The sequence below is a fragment of the Pteronotus mesoamericanus genome, unplaced genomic scaffold (genome assembly GCF_021234165.1).
Source record: "Pteronotus mesoamericanus isolate MK-2021 breed Mesoamerican mustached bat unplaced genomic scaffold, CSHL_Meso_final contig_647, whole genome shotgun sequence".
Lineage (NCBI taxonomy): Eukaryota > Metazoa > Chordata > Mammalia > Chiroptera > Mormoopidae > Pteronotus > Pteronotus mesoamericanus.
This window is the reverse complement of record NW_026555227.1, coordinates 120852-140609: the sequence shown is the minus strand read 5'-3', so window position 1 is coordinate 140609 and position 19758 is coordinate 120852. Positions and strand designations below refer to the sequence as shown.

The 19758-nt window shown below is 41.1% G+C and overlaps 2 protein-coding genes across 3 annotated transcripts in view; both read left to right on the top strand.

The window, feature by feature from the left end:
* ARNT (aryl hydrocarbon receptor nuclear translocator) overlaps nucleotides 1–7606 on the top strand; it is a 42307-nt gene extending 34701 nt beyond the window's left edge. For both annotated transcript variants that reach the window (XM_054580981.1, XM_054580982.1), the window contains exons 15-22: nucleotides 1179–1289; nucleotides 1448–1520; nucleotides 1669–1792; nucleotides 1983–2085; nucleotides 2459–2606; nucleotides 4036–4198; nucleotides 4565–4731; nucleotides 5460–7606. In XM_054580981.1, the coding sequence (XP_054436956.1) occupies nucleotides 1179–1289; nucleotides 1448–1520; nucleotides 1669–1792; nucleotides 1983–2085; nucleotides 2459–2606; nucleotides 4036–4198; nucleotides 4565–4731; nucleotides 5460–5549 (979 nt within the window). In that variant the 3' untranslated portion in view covers nucleotides 5550–7606. The remainder of the gene's footprint in view (nucleotides 1–1178; nucleotides 1290–1447; nucleotides 1521–1668; nucleotides 1793–1982; nucleotides 2086–2458; nucleotides 2607–4035; nucleotides 4199–4564; nucleotides 4732–5459) is intronic.
* A 918-nt stretch (nucleotides 7607–8524) lies between these two features.
* CTSK (cathepsin K) lies at nucleotides 8525–17259 on the top strand. Its single transcript, XM_054580980.1, has 8 exons — nucleotides 8525–8960; nucleotides 10500–10623; nucleotides 11072–11194; nucleotides 11280–11435; nucleotides 12320–12538; nucleotides 14084–14249; nucleotides 14513–14618; nucleotides 16498–17259. Exons 2-8 carry the CDS (start codon nucleotides 10501–10503, stop codon nucleotides 16595–16597), a joined length of 993 nt encoding a protein of 330 aa, XP_054436955.1. The 5' UTR covers nucleotides 8525–8960; nucleotide 10500; the 3' UTR covers nucleotides 16598–17259.
* The last annotated feature ends 2499 nt before the right edge of the window (nucleotides 17260–19758 follow it).

The following is a 19758-nucleotide window of genomic DNA, read 5'->3' as shown; positions in this document are numbered from 1 at the left end:
GCCTTTTTTACTTAGTATAATGGTTTAAGGGTCATCCAAGCTATAGCATATATCTGTGCTTCATTTCTTTTTATTGCCAAATATTCTTTTGTATGGGTATATCATATTTTGTTTACTCATTCATCAGTTGATGGATGTTGAGTTGTTTCCACTTTTTGGCTATTGAGAATACTGCTATGAACATTTGTGTACTAGTTTTTGTGTGGGTATGTTTTTGTTCTCTTGGGTGTATACCTGGGAGTGGAATTGCTGGGTCACATGGTAACTCTGTGTTTACTCTTTTGAGGAACTGCCCAACAGTTTTCCAAAACTGCTATACCATTTTACCTTCTTATCAGCAGTCTTGAGGATTCCATTTTCTCCACATTCTTGCTGTCCTTTTTTTTAATTGTACCTATCTTGGTGGGCGTCAAGTTACTTCTCCATTTAATCTGTCTGTGTAGAATTGGCTTTGAAGATCTGATTTTATAAATAATTAGCAGTATGACTAGTACCTGGTGATGACCTTGAGTCTCTGTCCTCCAATTCAATTTTTAGGGCTTGTAAAGTTCAATTCTCTGCTAATTAACTCAGTATTACAGAATGGATTGAGTTAGAAATTTTCATTAACTTAGGACTTAGGTATATATGGTTATGGTCATTGTAAATTTTTGGGTTTTTATTTTTTCACCTTTATATAACAGAGAAACTATTGTTTTGTGTTTTTATTTTGTTTAAATTTTTAAGAACTTGTTTCTGGAAATAATGGCTTTCCCCATTTTTACACAGAGTTTTCCCCACTACAATTAATTTTAATTAATTATTAATATTAAAAAATAAATATATAGAAAACTTGGAAAGTATTGAAAACTACAAAAGAAGGAAAAAATTTTCATATTACAGAGAGAGCCTTTATGTTTCAGTTTACATACTGTCAGTTTTTTATTTATGCACACACTTACATGCACATCCATACAACTAGGTGCTGAATACCTAGGAAGAGTTAGAACCCAAACAGGATGGATGTGCCATTGGACATAATTTCTCTTTGTACCATCTTGTCCATAGTGTGAATTATTTGTTGAATCTTAGGTCATAGGTTGCCTTTAGGACTGGACTTGAAAGGGGAATTTATTAGTCATTGCCCTACCTAGATACATTTTTTTCCCTCTGTTTTACCTACTCTTCCATTTTCCCAGGAACTCTAGCCAGGAACCTCGGCCTACGCTGTCTAACACAATCCAGAGGCCACAGTTAGGTCCCACAGCTAATTTACCCCTGGAGATGAGCTCGGGGCAGCTGGCACCCAGGTGAGAAATGATGAAAGAATCATTTATTGAACAGTGACTAGCCCAGGGCTGTCTGCAAATCCTATTTTTTAAAATCTGTTTATTTTTTAAAGCTTTCCCCCCAGATTATATTTAAACATATTTTTCCTATTTCTCTCCTCCCTGGCCTTAACATGTAGGCAGCAGCAGCAGCAAACAGAACTGGACGTGGTACCGGGAAGAGACGGACTGGCCAGCTACAATCATTCCCAGGTTAGTGTGTCTTTGAGGAGGGCGGTGAGCATTTCCTTAAGAAATGCCTCCCAATGGTAGTTAGAGTATGTATTGTTATATGAATTTTAGGGTTATTGAGTTGTCATGTTAAACTGTTCACGGTTATTTTTGTTATTGTATCCCACAGGTTCCCGTTCAGCCTGTGACAACGACAGGAGCAGAACACAGCAAGCCCCTTGAGAAGGCAGATGGTCTCTTTGCGCAGGATAGAGATCCAAGATTTTCAGAAATCTATTCCAACATCAACGCAGGTGTGTTTCTTCCTCATTCTCTTTTTAAATTCTCATTTTGATCACTTACTGATGGGCCTGGTGCTGCCCAGTCAGTAGTCTTCCAACATATTCCACTTAATCATAATACCTCATGAGTTAATAGGAACTTACTGAACTAATAAACTACAGCCCCTTGACTGGCCCTCCCCCCACTCCTTTTGGTCCGCAGATCAGAGTAAAGGCATCTCCTCCAGCACTGTCCCTGCCACCCAACAGCTATTCTCCCAGGGCAACACATTCCCTCCTACCCCCCGGCCGGCAGAGAATTTCAGGTGAGCCCCATATGTGTGTGCTGCTTTAAGGGCAACTGAAGGATTTAGTTGCTGAATCCAAGTTTTATTCTTCCCTAGCTTTCTCTGGTTATTTCAGACAAAGCAGTAGAACTTAAAGGGCCTAGGATGAGGCAAGCTGCTTTTCTTCCTCCTGTTCCTTTGCACCTGTCCTATTGCCATGTACAAGGTTCCATCTTTGTGTGTCCTGATTAGTGTGTGACTGTCAGTCTTTCTGGTCTTTTCTAAATTCTGTTATCAAGTTTTCCTTTCCCCAGGCAAGTCAGGGGGAATCTAAAGATAGCACTAGATTGTCCTGTGTCTATAATAAACCCATCCTTTTAATCCTTTACCTTCACTCTTTGTTCACTCCTAGAAATAGTGGTCTGGCCCCCTCTGTAACCATCGTCCAGCCATCAGCTTCTGCAGGGCAGATGTTGGCCCAGATTTCCCGCCACTCCAACCCTACCCAGGGAGCAGCCCCAAATTGGACCCCTAGTACCCGCCCAGGCTTCTCTGCCCAGGTAAAGTTTCTCACCTGTCTGGCCCGTGTGTATTGCTTTTTATTTGGTTGATTGGGTTTTTCTTGATAGGTAAAGTTACTGTCTATCTTAGGCACCTTTCCCTCAACCCCCCACAACCTGCCTTCCAGTTTTTATCTTTGTTGGGAGTAGCTAAATAATTAAAAACCATGGATAATCCAAAAAAAAAAAAAGAAAAGAAAAACAACCCCCAAAACTCATCATCTATGGTTTTAAATGTTCACTTTAGATGAGAATTGCTCATATAGACCATTTTGAACAGATTTGATTTTCAGATTTGTTTTGGAGTAGATTCTAAGAAGTTTCCACTTTGGGTAGGACTACAAGATAAAGAAACAAAGGAGAAAAATTAATTATGAATTTATAGATAGTGATGTCTATTTACCAAAAGTGTTGAAAAGTCCTTATATACTACATATGTGTATATATAATAGGTCAAGCCTAAAGCTAATATTTTTTCATATATTAATATATATTTATATTAATACATGACAATATACATAATATATAATATACATTATATATATAACATATATTAATAATATAAATGCTAATATTTTAGATTTAAAAAGCCAAAACCAAAAGTAGGCTCCAGAACTGTCATATTCAATGTGATCTCAGTTGTGCAAAAAATGCACGGGAGCCCTGGCTGTGTTGCTTGGTTGGAACATCGTCCTGTACACCAAAAGGTTGTGGGTTCACTCTCTGGTCAGGACACATACATTCCTAAGTTTTGGGTTCAGTCCTTGGGTAGGGTGTGTACAGAATTTCTCTTTCCCCCACTCCTACCCCCTTCCCCTCTCTCTTAAATCAATTAACATAGCCTCAGGTGAGGATTTTTAAAAATACACAGGAAAATAAAAACTGGAAGAAATTATCCACCATGGGCCTTTGGTGGTAGAATTATAAATAACTTTTTTAAAAATGTGCAAATATTCCACAGTGTATATGTATTACTATTATGGTGAGAAAAATGTGAGTTACTAAAAAAACAAAAAAACAAAAAAAAACACTATTAGAAAAAAATGAATGCAATAGAGACTGAAAAATAAAATGATGGAAAGTATTTTTTTATATATATATGATACTATACTGTTGTTAATGCCTCTGTTACTATGTAACTTTACTATAACTTATAAAATGCTTTTATTTAAATTATTCTAACTTAATCCTCACAACTGTCAATGTATACTTTTATTAATCCCATAGTTCTTTTTGCACTTTTTCACAGCTGCCTAATAATAGTGTCAAGGGAGATTGGGAATTAATTGAAAGAAATATACAGTAGGAAATAAGTACGGAACTTGGTTCCAGAGATTCCAGTGGTTCACAGAGAAGATTGACTCCCATAGGAATGGAATGTGCAATAATTTAAATGTTCTGTATATTGTTCTCTACTCCTCTGTTTCAGCAGGTGGCCACCCAGGCTACAACCAAGACTCGTTCTTCCCAGTTTGGTGTGGGCAGCTTTCAGACTCCATCCTCCTTTAGCCCCATGTCCCTCCCTGGTGCTTCCACTGCATCACCTGGTGCTGCTGCTTATCCTACTCTCACCAGCCGTGGATCCAACTTTGGTGAGTTCAGGCCAGAAGATGGTTAAAAGGAACATCACAGTAGTTAAAATGGTTTGCTGTGCATTGAGCTAATTTATGGGAAAATGCAAGGTTTTTGTATTTAAAACCTACCCACATAAAAAAAAATTTTCACACATATAACAGAAAGCATGTAATGTATTATGAATTTAATAATATGCAAATTTAATCTAAAATGAGCAAAGAACTCTTTGGAACAGCTTCCTAGAGAAGAAAAATCAGTTTGGGTGGGGTTTTGAAATTGAAGAGACATTAATTGGCAGAGAGAAGGGCAGAAGGTTTCCAGGTAAAATTAATGACTTACGTGTAGTTATGTGCTAGGTTTTCCTGTTTGTTCTTCTTCTCCAGCTCCTGAGACTGGACAGACTGCAGGACAATTCCAGACACGGACAGCAGAGGGTGTGGGAGTCTGGCCACAGTGGCAGGGTCAGCAGCCTCATCATCGTTCAAGTTCTAATGAACAACATGTTCAGCAGCCATCAGCACAGCAACCTGGCCAGCCTGAGGTCTTCCAGGTACGAGGGTGGAGACATCAGAAAGTCAGAAATGGGAGAGAAAGTGTTAAGAGGGAGAGGCAGAGAAGGAAGTGTGCATGGATTCCAATGTGATTGGGGGTGTGGGAGAAGAGAGAGTGGGGACATGTAGGGATGAATGTCATTGACTGGAAAGATTGTGAACTTAGTGCGATGCACAACCTTTAACTAGACCATAGTTAATGATGTGCAGCACCGTGCAAAGATGTCAAAGAAAGTAATTTTAGCCTATTCAAGGAGAACCACATCCCCACTTCACAGAAGCTTGGGTATACAATTATAAGATCTATTTACAGAAGTCCTGAGGGGACTGCAAGACTGCATGGAGTAATCTTAGGCAAGACAAAAGAAGAGCTACACAGGAAGGCAAAACAGGTTTTGGTAGAAAACAAAGAGGATAAGAGATACTCCATTGTATACCTAGAGGGGTTATGTGAAATGTGGCAAGTAGATTTTTCCCCTTTTGAAAATACCGAGGACTAGAAAAGAGGGAAATGTGGAACTGTAGGGGGAAGATAGAAAATGGACTAGGAAAAAAGGTTGTCATCCAAAGGAGTCAGCATTGCTGAGACCAAGGAAGGCTGGGAGACCTCAGCTGAGCAGAAACTCTGTGGAGTCAGGGACGATGGTTCAGGGGAATGCTGGGAAGGGGGCTTGGCAAATGTAAGGGATCAAGGTGTGTGACCCAAACTTATTTTTCTCTTTATTAGGAGATGCTGTCCATGCTAGGAGACCAGAGCAACAGCTACAACAATGAAGAATTTCCTGACCTAACTATGTTTCCCTCCTTTTCAGAATAGAACTATCGGGGTGAGGACAAAGGGGTTTGGGAGAAAAGTCACCATTTGTTTTCAAAAAACAAGTCTTTTTGTAAACAGAATAAAAGTTCCTCTCCCTTCCCTTCCCTCACCCCTAATGTGCACCCCCTTTCACATCTGGCCTTTCCCTTGCCCTGCTGCCTCTCTGACGTAATTTATAGATGAAATGGAATGAATCCTCGAGGCTTTGGGGGCCCTTTGAAAAACTGAGGCTGGGTGAGGTTAAAAATACCTTTCCTTATGCCTCCTGACCAGAAATTTGTACAGAGATGATGTGTACAAGGGTTAAGGGGCAGGTTAGAGAACCTGACATCCACTATTTGCCTTGTACTATGGCTTTTTGGAAAGAAATTCTGAATAAGGTGGGGAGGAAGGGGAAATGTCCTCATATTTGAGGATCATGAAACATGGTAGGTATATATGGGGCTTTAAGAAGTGAGAATATGTTCTTTCTGCTGCCCGTGAGCAGTTCCTCTGGAAAGAAACATGAGTGAGGAAGTGAGAGAAGAGAGTGTGTGTGTGAATGTGTGAGAGAGAGTGTGTGTGTGTGTGTGTGTGTGTGTGTGTGTGTACACGCGCGCACGTGCACGCGTGCACATGTGTTCCTGGGTTTGTTTCTCTCTCCCTATTAGGGAGTTATGCAAAATTTGTCCCAGAGTTTATCTTTGTCTTTCTCTGTGTTTTTCAAAGAGTCCTAAGGAGTTAAATCTTCCAGGTATTTTCCACTTAGTATTGCAGCCAAAGAGTATTTAAATAATTGTCTTTGCTGCGCTTATATCTATGCCCAACCAGTATGCAACTGTAAGCAAATATGTAAAGTCTTCTGTTGATAAGGTTGGTCTCTCATTCAGACATATTTAGTGATAAAGCTGGGGCATTCCTGCTTTTGGTGCTCTCACCTGATATGGAAGATCTGCAAACATTACAGAAATAGGCTGGCAGGATGAACACTTTCAGAAACCCCACACTTGGCCATAAAGATGATGCTGCATTTTTCTGTCAGAAGTACATATGTGTGTTCTGTGGAGGTTATTTCTGCACGGAAACTCAACTTCTTGGATTAGCAGTCCAGTGAAAGCCCTCACTTGCAGAGCTTAAGCTAAATACCAATCCTTCTTGCAAAATAGCCTCTTTCATCCAGTTCTCAAAGTATCCAGTCCAGCAAGAAAATGAGATTTAGGTCTGTTCTGGGCCTATAGTTCTCTCTTTGCTCCCTCTTCAGTCTTGAGATTGGATTTTGCTTTATAGTGCAAGTGTAATAAATCCATGTAGTAGATGGGGCCTGGACTCCCATTCCGACAGGGTCACTTAGTAATTAACTATAGCCATATAAATGTGGACACAGGTTTCTGCTATCACTCTTTACCTTCCTCAGGTAACAGTTGTATGTATCAGCCTTTTTTTTTTTTTTTTTTTTTTTTTAATTGGCTCAGGCCAGTATCTTAAGTGCAAGACTAATTAAAAAGAAGAAGACATTTTAAATGTAGCCATAGGGGACTGAGGAGCATAGATGGCCTTGGAGAGGCTGAGAGAATGTCATTACTGGGTTTCCCTCCCTTTTGTCTCCAGCCTTGTGCCAGGTAGTGGCATGGAAAAGGAAACAGTTTATTTTTTTATTCTATGTGCACACATACAGTATACATATATATTTATATTACAATGTAAGAAACCAAAAAGTTGAGTTTCCATTGAAATCCTTGTTTTTTAATAATCGCCTGTTTTTAAATGTGATCAGGACTATGATATTGTATAGTTATTAGGGCTTTGGGGGAGGGGAGGGAGAAGATGCTCTGGGGGTTTTGTTTTTGCTTTTCCTTCAGGGTTTTATTTTTGATTGTTTCTTGTTGGCCATTTCTGTACTGCTGGCATCTCTGCTGAGCCTTACAGTGGCGAAAATAATGACATGTAGCAAGTATTTTAAAACAAAATATTTTTCCTTTTGTAAACTTTGTGTTGTGTCATCTTAATTGCGGCTTTATTATTCCTTTGCAGCTCATAAACAACAAACATCCACAACTAGTTGAACCCATAGCTTTAGATCCGGATATACAAACATAAAGCACAACATGTCTGTAATTTCACACATGGGAAATCATAAGGCTCTGATCACTCAGCATTCCTTGGTTGCCCTCCTGATACTGACTCATTCTGAGTGAAATCAGCAGGGACATCTGACCACGGGGTGGGGGTTGGGATTGCCCAAGTCCTCAGGAGAGGGGAGAATTAGGACTTGAGACCAGTTGAGCACATCTGGATCCCTTCTCCCAGTATATTCCCCTTTTCTGGGTGAAAAGGAATTAGGGATGGGAAAATTTGAATTACTTGGGTCTGGACCTGTTTTCCCTCTAGGTTCATTAGCAAATCTTAAAATGCTTACACATAAACTGGTTTTCTTGAGAGCCTGTTGTATGTAATCAAGCCAGAAATTGAATCTAGATCTCATGTGTTGTCCTTTCCTTTCCAAGGACCCTCTTTTTCTTTTCCTCAACACCTGTTTATGGGAGAATATGGAGTTTGGAAGTGTGGCTTAGGAACTGAACTAGACTCATCTGTCACATGCCTGGATATTGGGGGAAGTATGTGGAGAAGAAGCTCATGACTGGACCTGGGTTGGGGATTTCAGTAATTGAAACAGATAAGGTGCATCAGGCATCTTACCATCAGAGTGTCAGCAACAAAGGAGTCACATGTGAGTTTGTCAGTGCTGTGGCATTGATTCATGGGCTGTCATAAATCACTGAGAATATTCAGTAATTTTTCATTACTTTTAGAACCGGTTTCATCTCAATTTTCTGGGCATATCCTTCCTCAGCAAACCTAGGCTGGAAGAGCTATTCCTGTGCGTGGAAGAAATGACAGTTAGCCAACAAGTTTATAAAGTAAATAATGATTTCGGAGCCTACGCTTTCCCTTATACACACTCAGTTTTTTCTAGCCTTTTGTGTTTATTCCCTCATCTCTGTTGTTTCAGACAAATTCAAAAACAAGTTTCAAAGTTGGAAAGATGGGTAACAGGAAAAGATACAACCCCCTAATATAATACGTAATGAGAATGGGAGAGACTGGGCCTGTCCCTCTAGCCACCAAGCCCCAACTTGAATAATGGGTATTGAGGTCTATTTTTGTCTTCCCTCAAAGACAAATCTCTACCCTGCCTTACACCGTCCCCATGCATACAGAAACTGCAAATTCACTGCCTCCTTTCCTCCTCCCTAATCTCCCCTCTCAGCATTTCTATCCCCGCCTCCCTCCCCTATCCAAATTTTCCAGCCAGCAGCTGGGGCTGACTTCCTCAATTCTGATGGAATAAATCCAGCTCTCCTAGTCACCCGCTGCCGACTTTATCCACATTCCACTGCAGGAAGAGCCCAGAGAGCAGATTCCCACCAGCAGGTAACATTTTCAACTTTCTAGATCTTTCAGCTTTTCATTCCTGCCAGTTCCGCATTTTAGGGAGTATTAGGGATGTAGCAACTTGGGGCTCACAATGGACTTTGTAGGCTGTGTGCATGAAAACAGTGATGCCCTTCTGAGGTCATTTCCTGGCCAAATAAAATCTGCCTGGAAATCTTTTAGGATTCTTTCTATGACTTGTATGTATATGTGGCTGCTGGTGAAAGCAATGAATATGGGAATCCTATACCCATCCCTCACTTAAAGGGTGGCCTCTGCAGTTTTCTGTTTTAGCCAAAGGTACCAAAAGGGTTAATTTACAGCTTGAGGCAGTTGTGCAGGATGTTGGTAGTTTAGTATTTCCCACTCTGAGACCTCTCAAAGCCCTTAACACATCAGACATTAAATGTCCTGCTGTATATTTGCCAGTTTACAAAGGTTACTCAGAAATTCACTATAAGTTCAAAAATTACGCAAGCTCTTATGACTTGCTACAGACTGTAAATTGTTCTTAAAATGGAGGCCACGTAACCACTGCAAGGAGTGAAGTTAGAGAAAGTTCTGAAAAGCTGTGTATTGATGATCATAGAACATTGCTTTTCTGTCTCACATTCTTTTAACAAACTTTCGCTCTGAGGCATTTTGTTCCGTGAGGCAGGCAGAAGTTTTTGTTGTCGGTAAAAAAAGAAAACCTCCTGCACGCAGCAGCTGGTTGAGATTAAGACAGTTTCCTGCCTGAGGAGGGAGTAAGAAGAGAAAGGAAGAAATACATATGAAAACTAAGGAGACAGCAAAATATTCTCTCATATTTAGAGAACAGGAAATACTGTCAATTTTCCCTTGTCCTCTCTGAGCAAGTGCTGGAAAAAGACCAAATTTAGTCATGGAAAAAAGGAATGACTTGAAGAAATGATCAGAAAGTAAAACAGGTGGAGATATCTCTTTTGTGCGTTCTCCAACCACTATCATCCTGCCTTGCACTTACCTACTTACCTTGTCCATCTCTTCCAAGTCTGGGGATGGAGGAGAGAGGTGCTGAGCCCACGACTGTCCATTTTCTACCATGTTTCTGTTAGTGATTCTGTGGGAGGGGGCGGGGAAGAGTTGAATTTCCCTAAGTCAGAATACTTGGAACCAGATGTACCTGCCTCCCTTCCAAACCCAGACCCCTCCTGACTATCACTGTTTGGTTTATCACATAGAAATTACCCTCAGTTCTTTGCCCTCTTTGTAAAGCCTAGGTGGTTTTACGGTTTGTTTTCTTTTTTATTTTTTATTTTTTTGCCTCATAGTCCAGAGGAAGGGGTTCTTAGCCTCGGGTTTATGAACTTGTAGAATTACTGTGTGTGCATGCGCTTTTCTGGCGAGAGGGATTATATAGTGGGTTGCACATTTTATTAGCTTGTCAAAGGAGTCTATGACGGCAAAAGTTAAGAACCACCTGCTTGGGAATATGGCTCCAGGTATTTCCTCATCCTCAGCCAGGCTGGGACTTTGTTGGCAAATAGAAGATTCTCCCCTAAATATCCCCTTCCCCAGGATGTGGGGGCTCAAGGTTCTACTGTTGCTGCCCATGGTGAGTTTTGCCCTGTACCCTGAGGAGATACTGGACACCCAATGGGAGCAGTGGAAGAAGACCTACAGGAAGCAATATAACAGCAAGGTGCCTGGGGACCTGGAGGGAGCCTGCTGGGAGGGCTGCAAGCTGAGGTCTCCAGTGCTAGTTTCCAGCCTCCCACCTAGCAAGCCTGCTCCTCTCCTAATTGTTAACTTACAGTTGTCACTCCTATTCCTCAAGACACCCTTCATCAAGTCCTATCCTTACTTTTCTTTATCTGTGTCTTAAAATTTTCTTTTGGGAAGACCTCTCAGATTAATGCTAATAATCCATAAGCAACGTTCCTGTACCTCTCTCCAGATCTGTGCATTCTATTTTTGAATTTGTTTCTATCTTTCTGTCCGCATGCTTAATAACCCCGTGGCCATTTCCCCAACTAGATTGTAAACTCTCATTGTAAGTTTTATCTTTTCTTCTAAAAACCGCCACAATATTACATGTGTAACTACACACAGGAGACAGTCTATGCCAGTACTGAATATGCTCTGTTTAGGTGGATGAAATCTCTCGGCGTTTAATTTGGGAAAAAAACCTGAAGCATATTTCCATCCATAATCTTGAGGCCTCTCTTGGTGTGCATACGTATGAACTGGCCATGAACCACTTGGGGGACATGGTGAGTTTAACCTCCGCCTCTGGCCTACCTGCCCTGTTTGCCTTAGTTCCCTGCTTAAGCCTGGCCTCTTTCTTTTTTGCCCCAGACCAGTGAAGAGGTGGTTCAGAAGATGACTGGACTCAAAGTACCCCCATCTCATTCCCACAGTAATGACACGCTCTATGTCCCAGACTGGGAAGGCAAAGTCCCAGACTCCATTGATTATCGAAAGAAGGGATATGTTACTCCTGTCAAAAATCAGGTACCCTCCTGCCTCCTGGGAATGGGTATGTGAGATGGCATGACCTCTTCCTTTTGCTTTTTCTTTGTTCTTAAGGCAGGAGGGCACTAGGAAGATGGAGCAAGGAGCTAAGGTTGCTTCTCCCCTTGCTAGCACCCTGTCTGACCGTTTAACTCATCTCCTGTTTTTGTATATTTAGATTGTTTCTGAGTTCTCTTTTTTCACCAACAGTGTTGCTGTAAGCACCCTTGTGCATATATTTTTGTACCCATGTACAAATATTTATGCAAAATAAATCCTAAAATTAAAATTGCTAGGTCCTATCCCAAAAAGTTTTACTATCTTACATTTTTATCAGCATGAGAATGCCAGTTTTCCCACCTTTACAATGTTGATTGTGTCAACCAGATGAGCAATTGATTTAACATTCATTCAACAAACTTTTCAGGCATGTGCTAGGCAGTAGAGATTCAAGATGACTAAGACATAACCTTTGTCCCCAAGAAAGCCTTAATTTCAAAAAATAGAAAAGGAAAGAAAAATCTACAATCTGTCTTAAACACTAATACAGCTTGCACTTTTTATTATTTACATTTTACAGATAAGGAAACTGAGGCACAGAGAGTTTTAGTAACTTATCCAAGGTCACATATCTAAGGGGTTACAAAGCAAACTCTGCTCTGCTATACTACAGCTAATGGAACAATAGTAATGAAAGTTATCAATAGCAACAACAGCAATAGAAGAGCACAATAAATGTTAAATGGGGGACAGGAAGACTTCACAGCAGTGGGGACACGTGTGCTGGGATTTATAAAATCTATGGAATGTCATCTGGCAGGGAGAGGGGGAAGATGAAAGGCATGGATGGCAATGACTCATGGATTCTCTGTTGTGCCTCTCAGGGTCAGTGTGGCTCCTGTTGGGCTTTTAGCTCTGTGGGTGCCCTGGAGGGCCAACTGAAGAAGAAAACTGGTAAACTCTTAAATCTGAGTCCCCAGAACCTGGTGGACTGTGTGTCTGAGAATGATGGCTGCGGAGGGGGCTACATGACCAATGCCTTCCACTATGTGCAGAAGAACCGGGGCATTGACTCCGAAGACGCCTACCCGTACGTGGGACAGGTGAGACTGGCCCACACAGCCACACAGCTCTTAATGGCCCCTCCTGCCCCAGCCTGATATTCTGTATTGGAAACAATTCCAGGAATCTTGTTTTCTGTTACCTTATCCTGCTTTCTTGATGGGATAATTGCTCACAGAAGGCCAAGAAGATTCCCAGAATCTGGGATAATTTTGGGAGCTTAGGCTACCATAGATCCTATCTGCCTTGCCACCCTGGAAAGAAAAACAGAAGTCAGGTATTGCATAGATCTCTGAAGAGGTATCTATAACCCTCAGTGCCCCTCATCCACTCCCATCACAAATCTAATTTCATGAATTGTGTGTCTTGATTTTGTATGATCTCACTGTGCGTTTTGAGAACGTTTAAGCAGATTATATGTTAACATGCTAACCTGTATAAAATGAGGGAAAAACCAAGTTGCTTCACATTTGTTGTAATTTTAGAGATCAACTCACTTCCTCCTATAAGCTCCTTCGGCAATAGGAAGGAGCTCTGTTTTATCTAAAATGAAGATGATCTGAAGGCTATTTACATACATGGGGTTGATAGATAATATAATATGGGGCCTTTGCAGCAAGGTGCTTTGAAGAAAGGCTAGCAAGTTTTAGTAATGAAAGTGATGGCTCCTGTGTGCTAAGCCATGTGTTTAGTGCACTTTCTGATTTAACCCTCCTCACAGCCCTGAGAGGTAGGTATATCCTCACTTGGTCAGTGAGGAAATTGACACTTGCAGTAGAACAGCATACTCAGATTCATGCCGCTAGTTATGTAGCAGAGCCAACGTTTATCCACCAGACCTGTTTATCTGCTGCAAACATTGCCAGGTATGTCTTCTATGCACACATGCCAGAATTTCTTTACTAGAATATGGTAGCTTGGGACAGAATTGTCTAAGTCTTAGGTTAGGTGCATCTTCAACTTTACTAGATAGGTAATATCAAATATTTAGATATGACAGAGAACAAAGGAATCTTGAGAAATTATTAAGACAGGATATCATGTAGTCTTAGAATATCATGTCAAATGCCACAGTTAGAGAATATAATGGCCACCCAAGTCAAAGTGGTATATTCTTTTTGGCAATTCATTATCCTACAGGTGGCCTCTTCAAAAGTGTGAAGTTATATCTACAAGAATACATGATCTAAATATTAACAGTAACGGCAGCCCTCCTGGACTCACACATACCACGGGCCCAGAAGATGATCTGTGCTTTTAAAAAAAAAAATCTCATTTCAGAAATCTTTCTCTACACTGAAGTTATAAAAATATTCTTTCTCTTTTTTTAAGTTTTACAGTGTTTGCTTTCACATGTTTTAAAATCACCTGAAACTGACTTGTGTGTGGTGCAACATAGTCACCTTTCCCATTCTTTTCGACAGTGGTCCAAAATGGTGAGGAGAGCAGACCCTTTCCAGAGCCTGCTCACTGCCCCTGTTAGTTCCCTGACATCACGGGAAATATTGGTAGAGTTTCTCACTCACCAGTTCATTGCCTGTTGCTTTGTCCTAGTTCTATTTCAACCTTGTTGTTTTTTTTTCCAGGATGAAAATTGTATGTACAACCCAACAGGCAAGGCAGCCAAGTGCAGAGGCTACAAAGAGATCCCTGAGGGGAATGAGAAAGCCCTGAAGAGGGCAGTGGCCCGAGTGGGACCCATCTCGGTGGCCATTGATGCAAGCCTGACCTCCTTTCAGTTTTACAGCAAAGGTACGGAGCTGTTCCGGTAGAGCACATCGACTGTCTCTCATTGTGTGGGCTTGGCAGCTTCACAAAGGGCCCTGGGCATTTTCAGTAGTTTCCATATGCAGGCTGAGCCTGCCAGAGAGAAACTAACAGCTGCCGTGGCACAGAGCGCCTCTGGTGTAAGCCCTGCTGACGGGGGCAGGATTCTACAGAGGGTCGCCTGGAGCGGGAGCCCCCTGGAGCCCCAGGGATTACAGAAAGTTTCACCTTGATGGATTGTTTCCTAGGTGTGTATTACGATGAAAAGTGCAATAGCGAGAATCTGAACCATGCGGTTCTGGCAGTGGGATACGGGATCCAGAAAGGAAAAAAGCACTGGATAATTAAAAACAGGTAATGATGGGGACGCCACACTTGTCAGTCAGGCACCCTCTGAACACTCGGCCCCAGCGCCAGCTTCCTGGCATTCCTTTCCTTCTCTCAAATCAAGTTAAAGTTGTCTCGGACTTTTCAGTTCTACCTTCCTAATCAGAAGCTATTAACTCTACAGTTAATGGCCAGCCACTAGCACTCAAAGTATGTGCTAGGCAGCTGCTCCACGTGCAAGGTACTTAGTCCCAAAAGAACAGGGTGTCTGCCTTCAGTGACTTCCCGCCCCCTAGGGAAGACAGACCCAGCTAATGAGAACATAAAGTAGCACCAAAACCCAGCAAGACCTTTGAAATTATATATATTTTGCTTTCCTTTTTTCTCTAATGTGAACAATTTCTTAAGTAGGCTTCCGTCATCAGTCTGTCTGTAAGCAGTAGGGAACAGTGTAAAGGTTTGTGTGGCTTTTTGCCCTTCTAGATACACTTTGGATAGACATACATAAGATCTGGCCAAAGATTTTGAAATCTGAAGTGAAATGCTTTCCAGAAAGTAGATATGCACAACAAGAACAAAATCCAATGTTTCCTTCCGTATTATTTGGAACAAATAAAACCGCAGGGTAGCTTGGCTCCCTAGTGACTTGGGGCGGGGCAAGTTTCTAAGAATTATACTTTCCCTTTCTTCATTGATCAGCACTAGCCTGGCAACAGCACCAGTTAAATTTTCTGTCGTTGGTGCACCCTAAGGAGCAAGAGTCTTAGACTGTGCGGCAATTACAGGCCAGGCAGCGGTGTAGCCATGTTGCCTGCTGCCTGGAGGGCTGGCAGGATAGAACAGGAGGTTGGGAGTTGCTTCAAACCTAAAGCAACTCTTTATGTCACAGTCCAACTGAACGCCATCCTAAGAGGGTGTTCCTTTTCCCAGAGCTTCTGCCCTGTGTTTTCCCTTTCTCAACTTCTAGCCCAAATACTTACCTACTGTGTCCTTTCTTGATCAGGTGCATTCGAGAGAGCTGGGAGGAATGAGGGACACACCCAGGCAGGGTCAGGATCATTTTGGAGCCTCGGAGAAGGGAACAGGGACAGGGTACAGGGGTACAGGTCTTAAGTAAAATGTATTGCATAATTAGAGAATTTGCTGGTTGGGGAAAAAGGACAGAAAACTCATGAAAACCATTTAGGAAGACATGTAGCCTCTCTCTCGCTCGCTCGCTCGCTCTCGCTCTCACCTTCTGTTCTTTCCATTTGTTCCCTTAGCGATCTCATTCATTATCATGGCGTCCTTCATCTCTCTCAAGGGTTTTATTCCCGAACCCAAATCACCAAATTCAGCCTCTCATGCCTCTTTCTTATGCTCTAGGTTCATGTTTTCAAGATAACTCTGCCTAAAACACAAATCAGATGATATCATTCTCCTAGTCAGAGACCTACAGGGTCTCTCCTCCACTGTCGTGCAGCACAGAGTCCAAGTCTGTAGTCTGGCAGTGAAAATAACAACCTGCTCTCCATCCGCCTTTCCACACTTGCCTTGCATTCCACCCTGTCAGGCACCCTATTTTTCAGCCACAAGATCTTCAGATATGTACCGTGCTTTCCTGCCTTTGTCACTCATTTCACACTGCTCCACTGTCATCCCATTTCCACATGTCCCATTCCTTCTATCCAGCCTTTGGGCTCCGCTCAAATGCTACCTCTTGCAGGAAGACTGCTTTCATCCTCGATCAACCTTTGAGAGCTGTAGTGTTATGACCTCTCTCCATTTCTGGGCTTTAAACTCTTAGAAGGTTAAAAACTGTCTTATTCATTTTTGTATACCATTAGTTTCTAGCACAATAGTTAGTGTTTTAGTGGATAAATAATTGACAGTACTAAGTATTTTTTTTTCTTGATTGATCCTACAGCTGGGGAGAAAACTGGGGAAACAAAGGCTATATCCTAATGGCTCGGAATAAGAACAATGCTTGTGGCATTGCCAACCTGGCCAGCTTCCCCAAGATGTGACTTCAGCCAGCCAACCCCATCCTGCTCTTCCGTTCCTTCCATGATTGTGCAATGAAGTGACGTATCTTGGAAGGGAGTTGGTGTGCCTTTCTTGAAGCAGATGTAGTGCTGCAGAGATTGTCTGTTCGGTTGCCCCATTTGTTTGTGCCTCAAGGGGGACACCCCTAGGCTACGTTCCTTGTCTCCACCCAAGGTCTTTATTTTTCCTTGTGGCCACAGTAGGAATTTCCCCAACAGGTGTGCATTTGTAGACTAAGAGATGTGACCACAGCTGCCCTGGCTGTGCTGTGCTGGGGCTGATCCTGCACAAACAGTTAGACGCTAGAGACCTTCGGGTGGGCTGGATTTTCGATCACAGGGCCCAGTTAGCTTTGACCACTCTAGGGGACTAAGGTGATCCGACTTGTCGACCTACAAGTTCACTTTTTCTATATCCCAAGGTAGAAATATCTATGTTTTACACTCCAACGCATGAATCTATTCATCAGTTTTGGGTACAAGTTACCATGATACAGGGAATTACGTTTCCTTTTTCCTTCTTTGCATTTTTAAAGTAAACCAAGTATTTATCTTTTGTCTCTAACGTAATAAGTAGCTATTTTGTAACCACTCATTTTGTGTTGGATACTGTGCTAGGTGCTGGAGACAAAAAGATGAATAAAACATATTCGTTATTCTTGAAGTGCTCGTAGTTTGTTTGAAGAGAACATAGTATAAAGACTTCATTTCAACTAATTTATTTGTTCATTTCTTCAATCAACTTCTATTAAGTGCTTACTCTGTACTAAGAACTGTACTAAATTTCAGGTACACTGTACTAAATTTTGAGCAATCAAATTCAGTGGCACATAAACTCGCATCTTGAAAAATATCTTAAGGCCCTCTGAAGTTCTAGAACCTAAACTTATGCTTTCACCAAAACAGGACATTGAAACTCTTTTTTTCTTTTTAAATCCTCACCTAAGGACATTTTTTCATTGCTTTTTTAGAAAGAGAGGAATGGGAAAAGAGGGAGAAATGTCGATGTGAGAAAGAAATATTGATTGGTTGCCTCTCATAGGCTCGCCAACCAGGGGTCAAACCTGCAACCCTTCAGTGTATGGCACGATGTTCCAACCAACTGAACCACACCAGCCAGAGTGAAACTCTTTATAATGGTTTCTAAGCAGCATTAATTCTAAAAGAATTTAACTGGCTAATAATAAACCTGCATAACTGGTTTTACCATTTTTCACAAAATGCTTATTATTACCACTAGAGAGAATTCATATTTATTAAATGCTAACCATGTGTTAGGCACTATTTAATTTTATTCTATGCAAAATTATTTATTTTTTATATAAATACTTATCACCATGTGGTATGCAGTGTATTTAAAGGTATAGTGAAAATAAATTAGTAAGGCATTGCCTGAACCTCAAGGATGTTATAGACTAGTGATGGACATACAAACAACTAATAATACCAACTATAATGAAATAAATACTAATTATACAAACTCAGGTATGAGTCATTAATTCTTTTTTGTTTTAAGATTTTTCTTATTTTTTAAAGAGAGGGGAAGGGAGGGAGAAAGAGAGGGAGAGAAACATCAATGTGCAAGAGAAATATCCATCAGTCACCTCTTGCACGCCCCCAACCGGGGACCTGGCCCACAACCCGGGTATGTGCCTTGACCAAGAATCGACCCAACAACCTTTTGCCTCCCAGGACAATGTCCTACCCACTGAGCCACACCAGCCAGGGTGAATCATTAATTCTTAATGGGATTTTAGATGAGGCTTCATTGAGAAGAGAGCTTTGAAAGTTCTGACTGGGCAGAGAAGACAGATGGGGAGTAGAGTGGGAAGAGAGAAGGGATATCAGGCCAAAAGTCCTGGGTCAACCAAGGCATTGAGAGAGCTGTGTGTGTGAACGGTGAGCTGGGGTGTCTCAAGTATAGGATACAAAGGCATACATGATAGAGCTTAGGTGAGAAAAGTAGGTGGGGGGCGGGGATCCTGGAAGGCCTTTAATGCCTCCCATGGCCCCAGAAGTATATATTTTATAGACAAACAGCCATTGAGTAAACATCAGGTATTTTTGGGCAGGAGAGAGATGTGATCAGATCTATATTTTAGCAATATTCCTCTGACAGTGGTGTAAAGAACAAATACCACATGAAGAACAAGATGAAGATGTAAGACACTGGTGGAAAGTCAACATGTAGAAGACACTATACGCATTCTATTTCTTCTCAAATAAAGACACTTCACCGAAGCATGACTCCTGAACTCTTTTGAAGCTTGAGTATGAGTTTGGCAGACGGGGAGTTAGGAAAAGGCATTCCAGACCCAAAGGATAGCACATTCAAATGTGTAGGCAGGAGAGAGCATGTTCAGCAAGCTGCAAGTACTTTTTCCTGAGCTTTGAAAGGACCAAAGGCAAACTTGAGAGATATCAAACTCCCCACTAGGCAAATCTACACAATCATGTGATTTTGATCTGGAATTTTTGCTCTTCTGCCTAAAGAAGAACATCCTTTAGAATTTCCTTTTGTGTAGATATGTGGGAAACAAATTTACTCTGTTCCTATATGTACTTGGGTTTATTTCTTTATTTTCTATTCTGGCAGATTAATATGTATATCTGTACTTGACCAGAATCACAGATTTATAGTGTGTTTTAATATCTAATAGGATTAGTTTCACCTTCTTACTCTTTCCTAGATTTTTTTCCTGAATATTCTTGCTATTAATTTTTGCCATGTGATCTTTAGAATCAGCTTGTCAAGTTATCAAAAACCCTGCCAGTATTTTTTATTTGGGTCAAATTAAATGTATATCTTTAAGGGAAATTGACCTCTTTATACTACTGGATCTTCCCATCTAAGAATAAGAGATGCTTTCATATTTTTTTCCAAGTATGTTTTTGTGCCCTTTGAAGAAATGTTGCTCTTTTCTTGCTAACTCTTTTTTTCTGGGAATTTATCTTTTACTATTTTTGTAGTTTAAATGGAGTCTTTTCTGATATAATTGCTAATTAGACATATATCAAAAGCTATCAATTTTTATTAGATTTGTTTTGTATTCAACTATCTTACCTTGAATTCTCTTTGTTTATGGGTTTTTCAGTTGATTCTCCAGGATATTTTTGAGTATATAAATGTATCATCCATAGAA

Coding starts and splice junctions, on each gene's coding strand:
- CTSK (XM_054580980.1), top strand. CDS start 10,501: ATGTGGGGGCTCAAGGTTCTACTGTTGCTGCCCATGGTGAGTTTTGCC. Junction 11,195..11,279: donor TGAACCACTTGGGGGACATG/GTGAGTTTAACC, acceptor TTTTTGCCCCAG/ACCAGTGAAGAGGTGGTTCA. Junction 11,436..12,319: donor TTACTCCTGTCAAAAATCAG/GTACCCTCCTGC, acceptor TGTGCCTCTCAG/GGTCAGTGTGGCTCCTGTTG.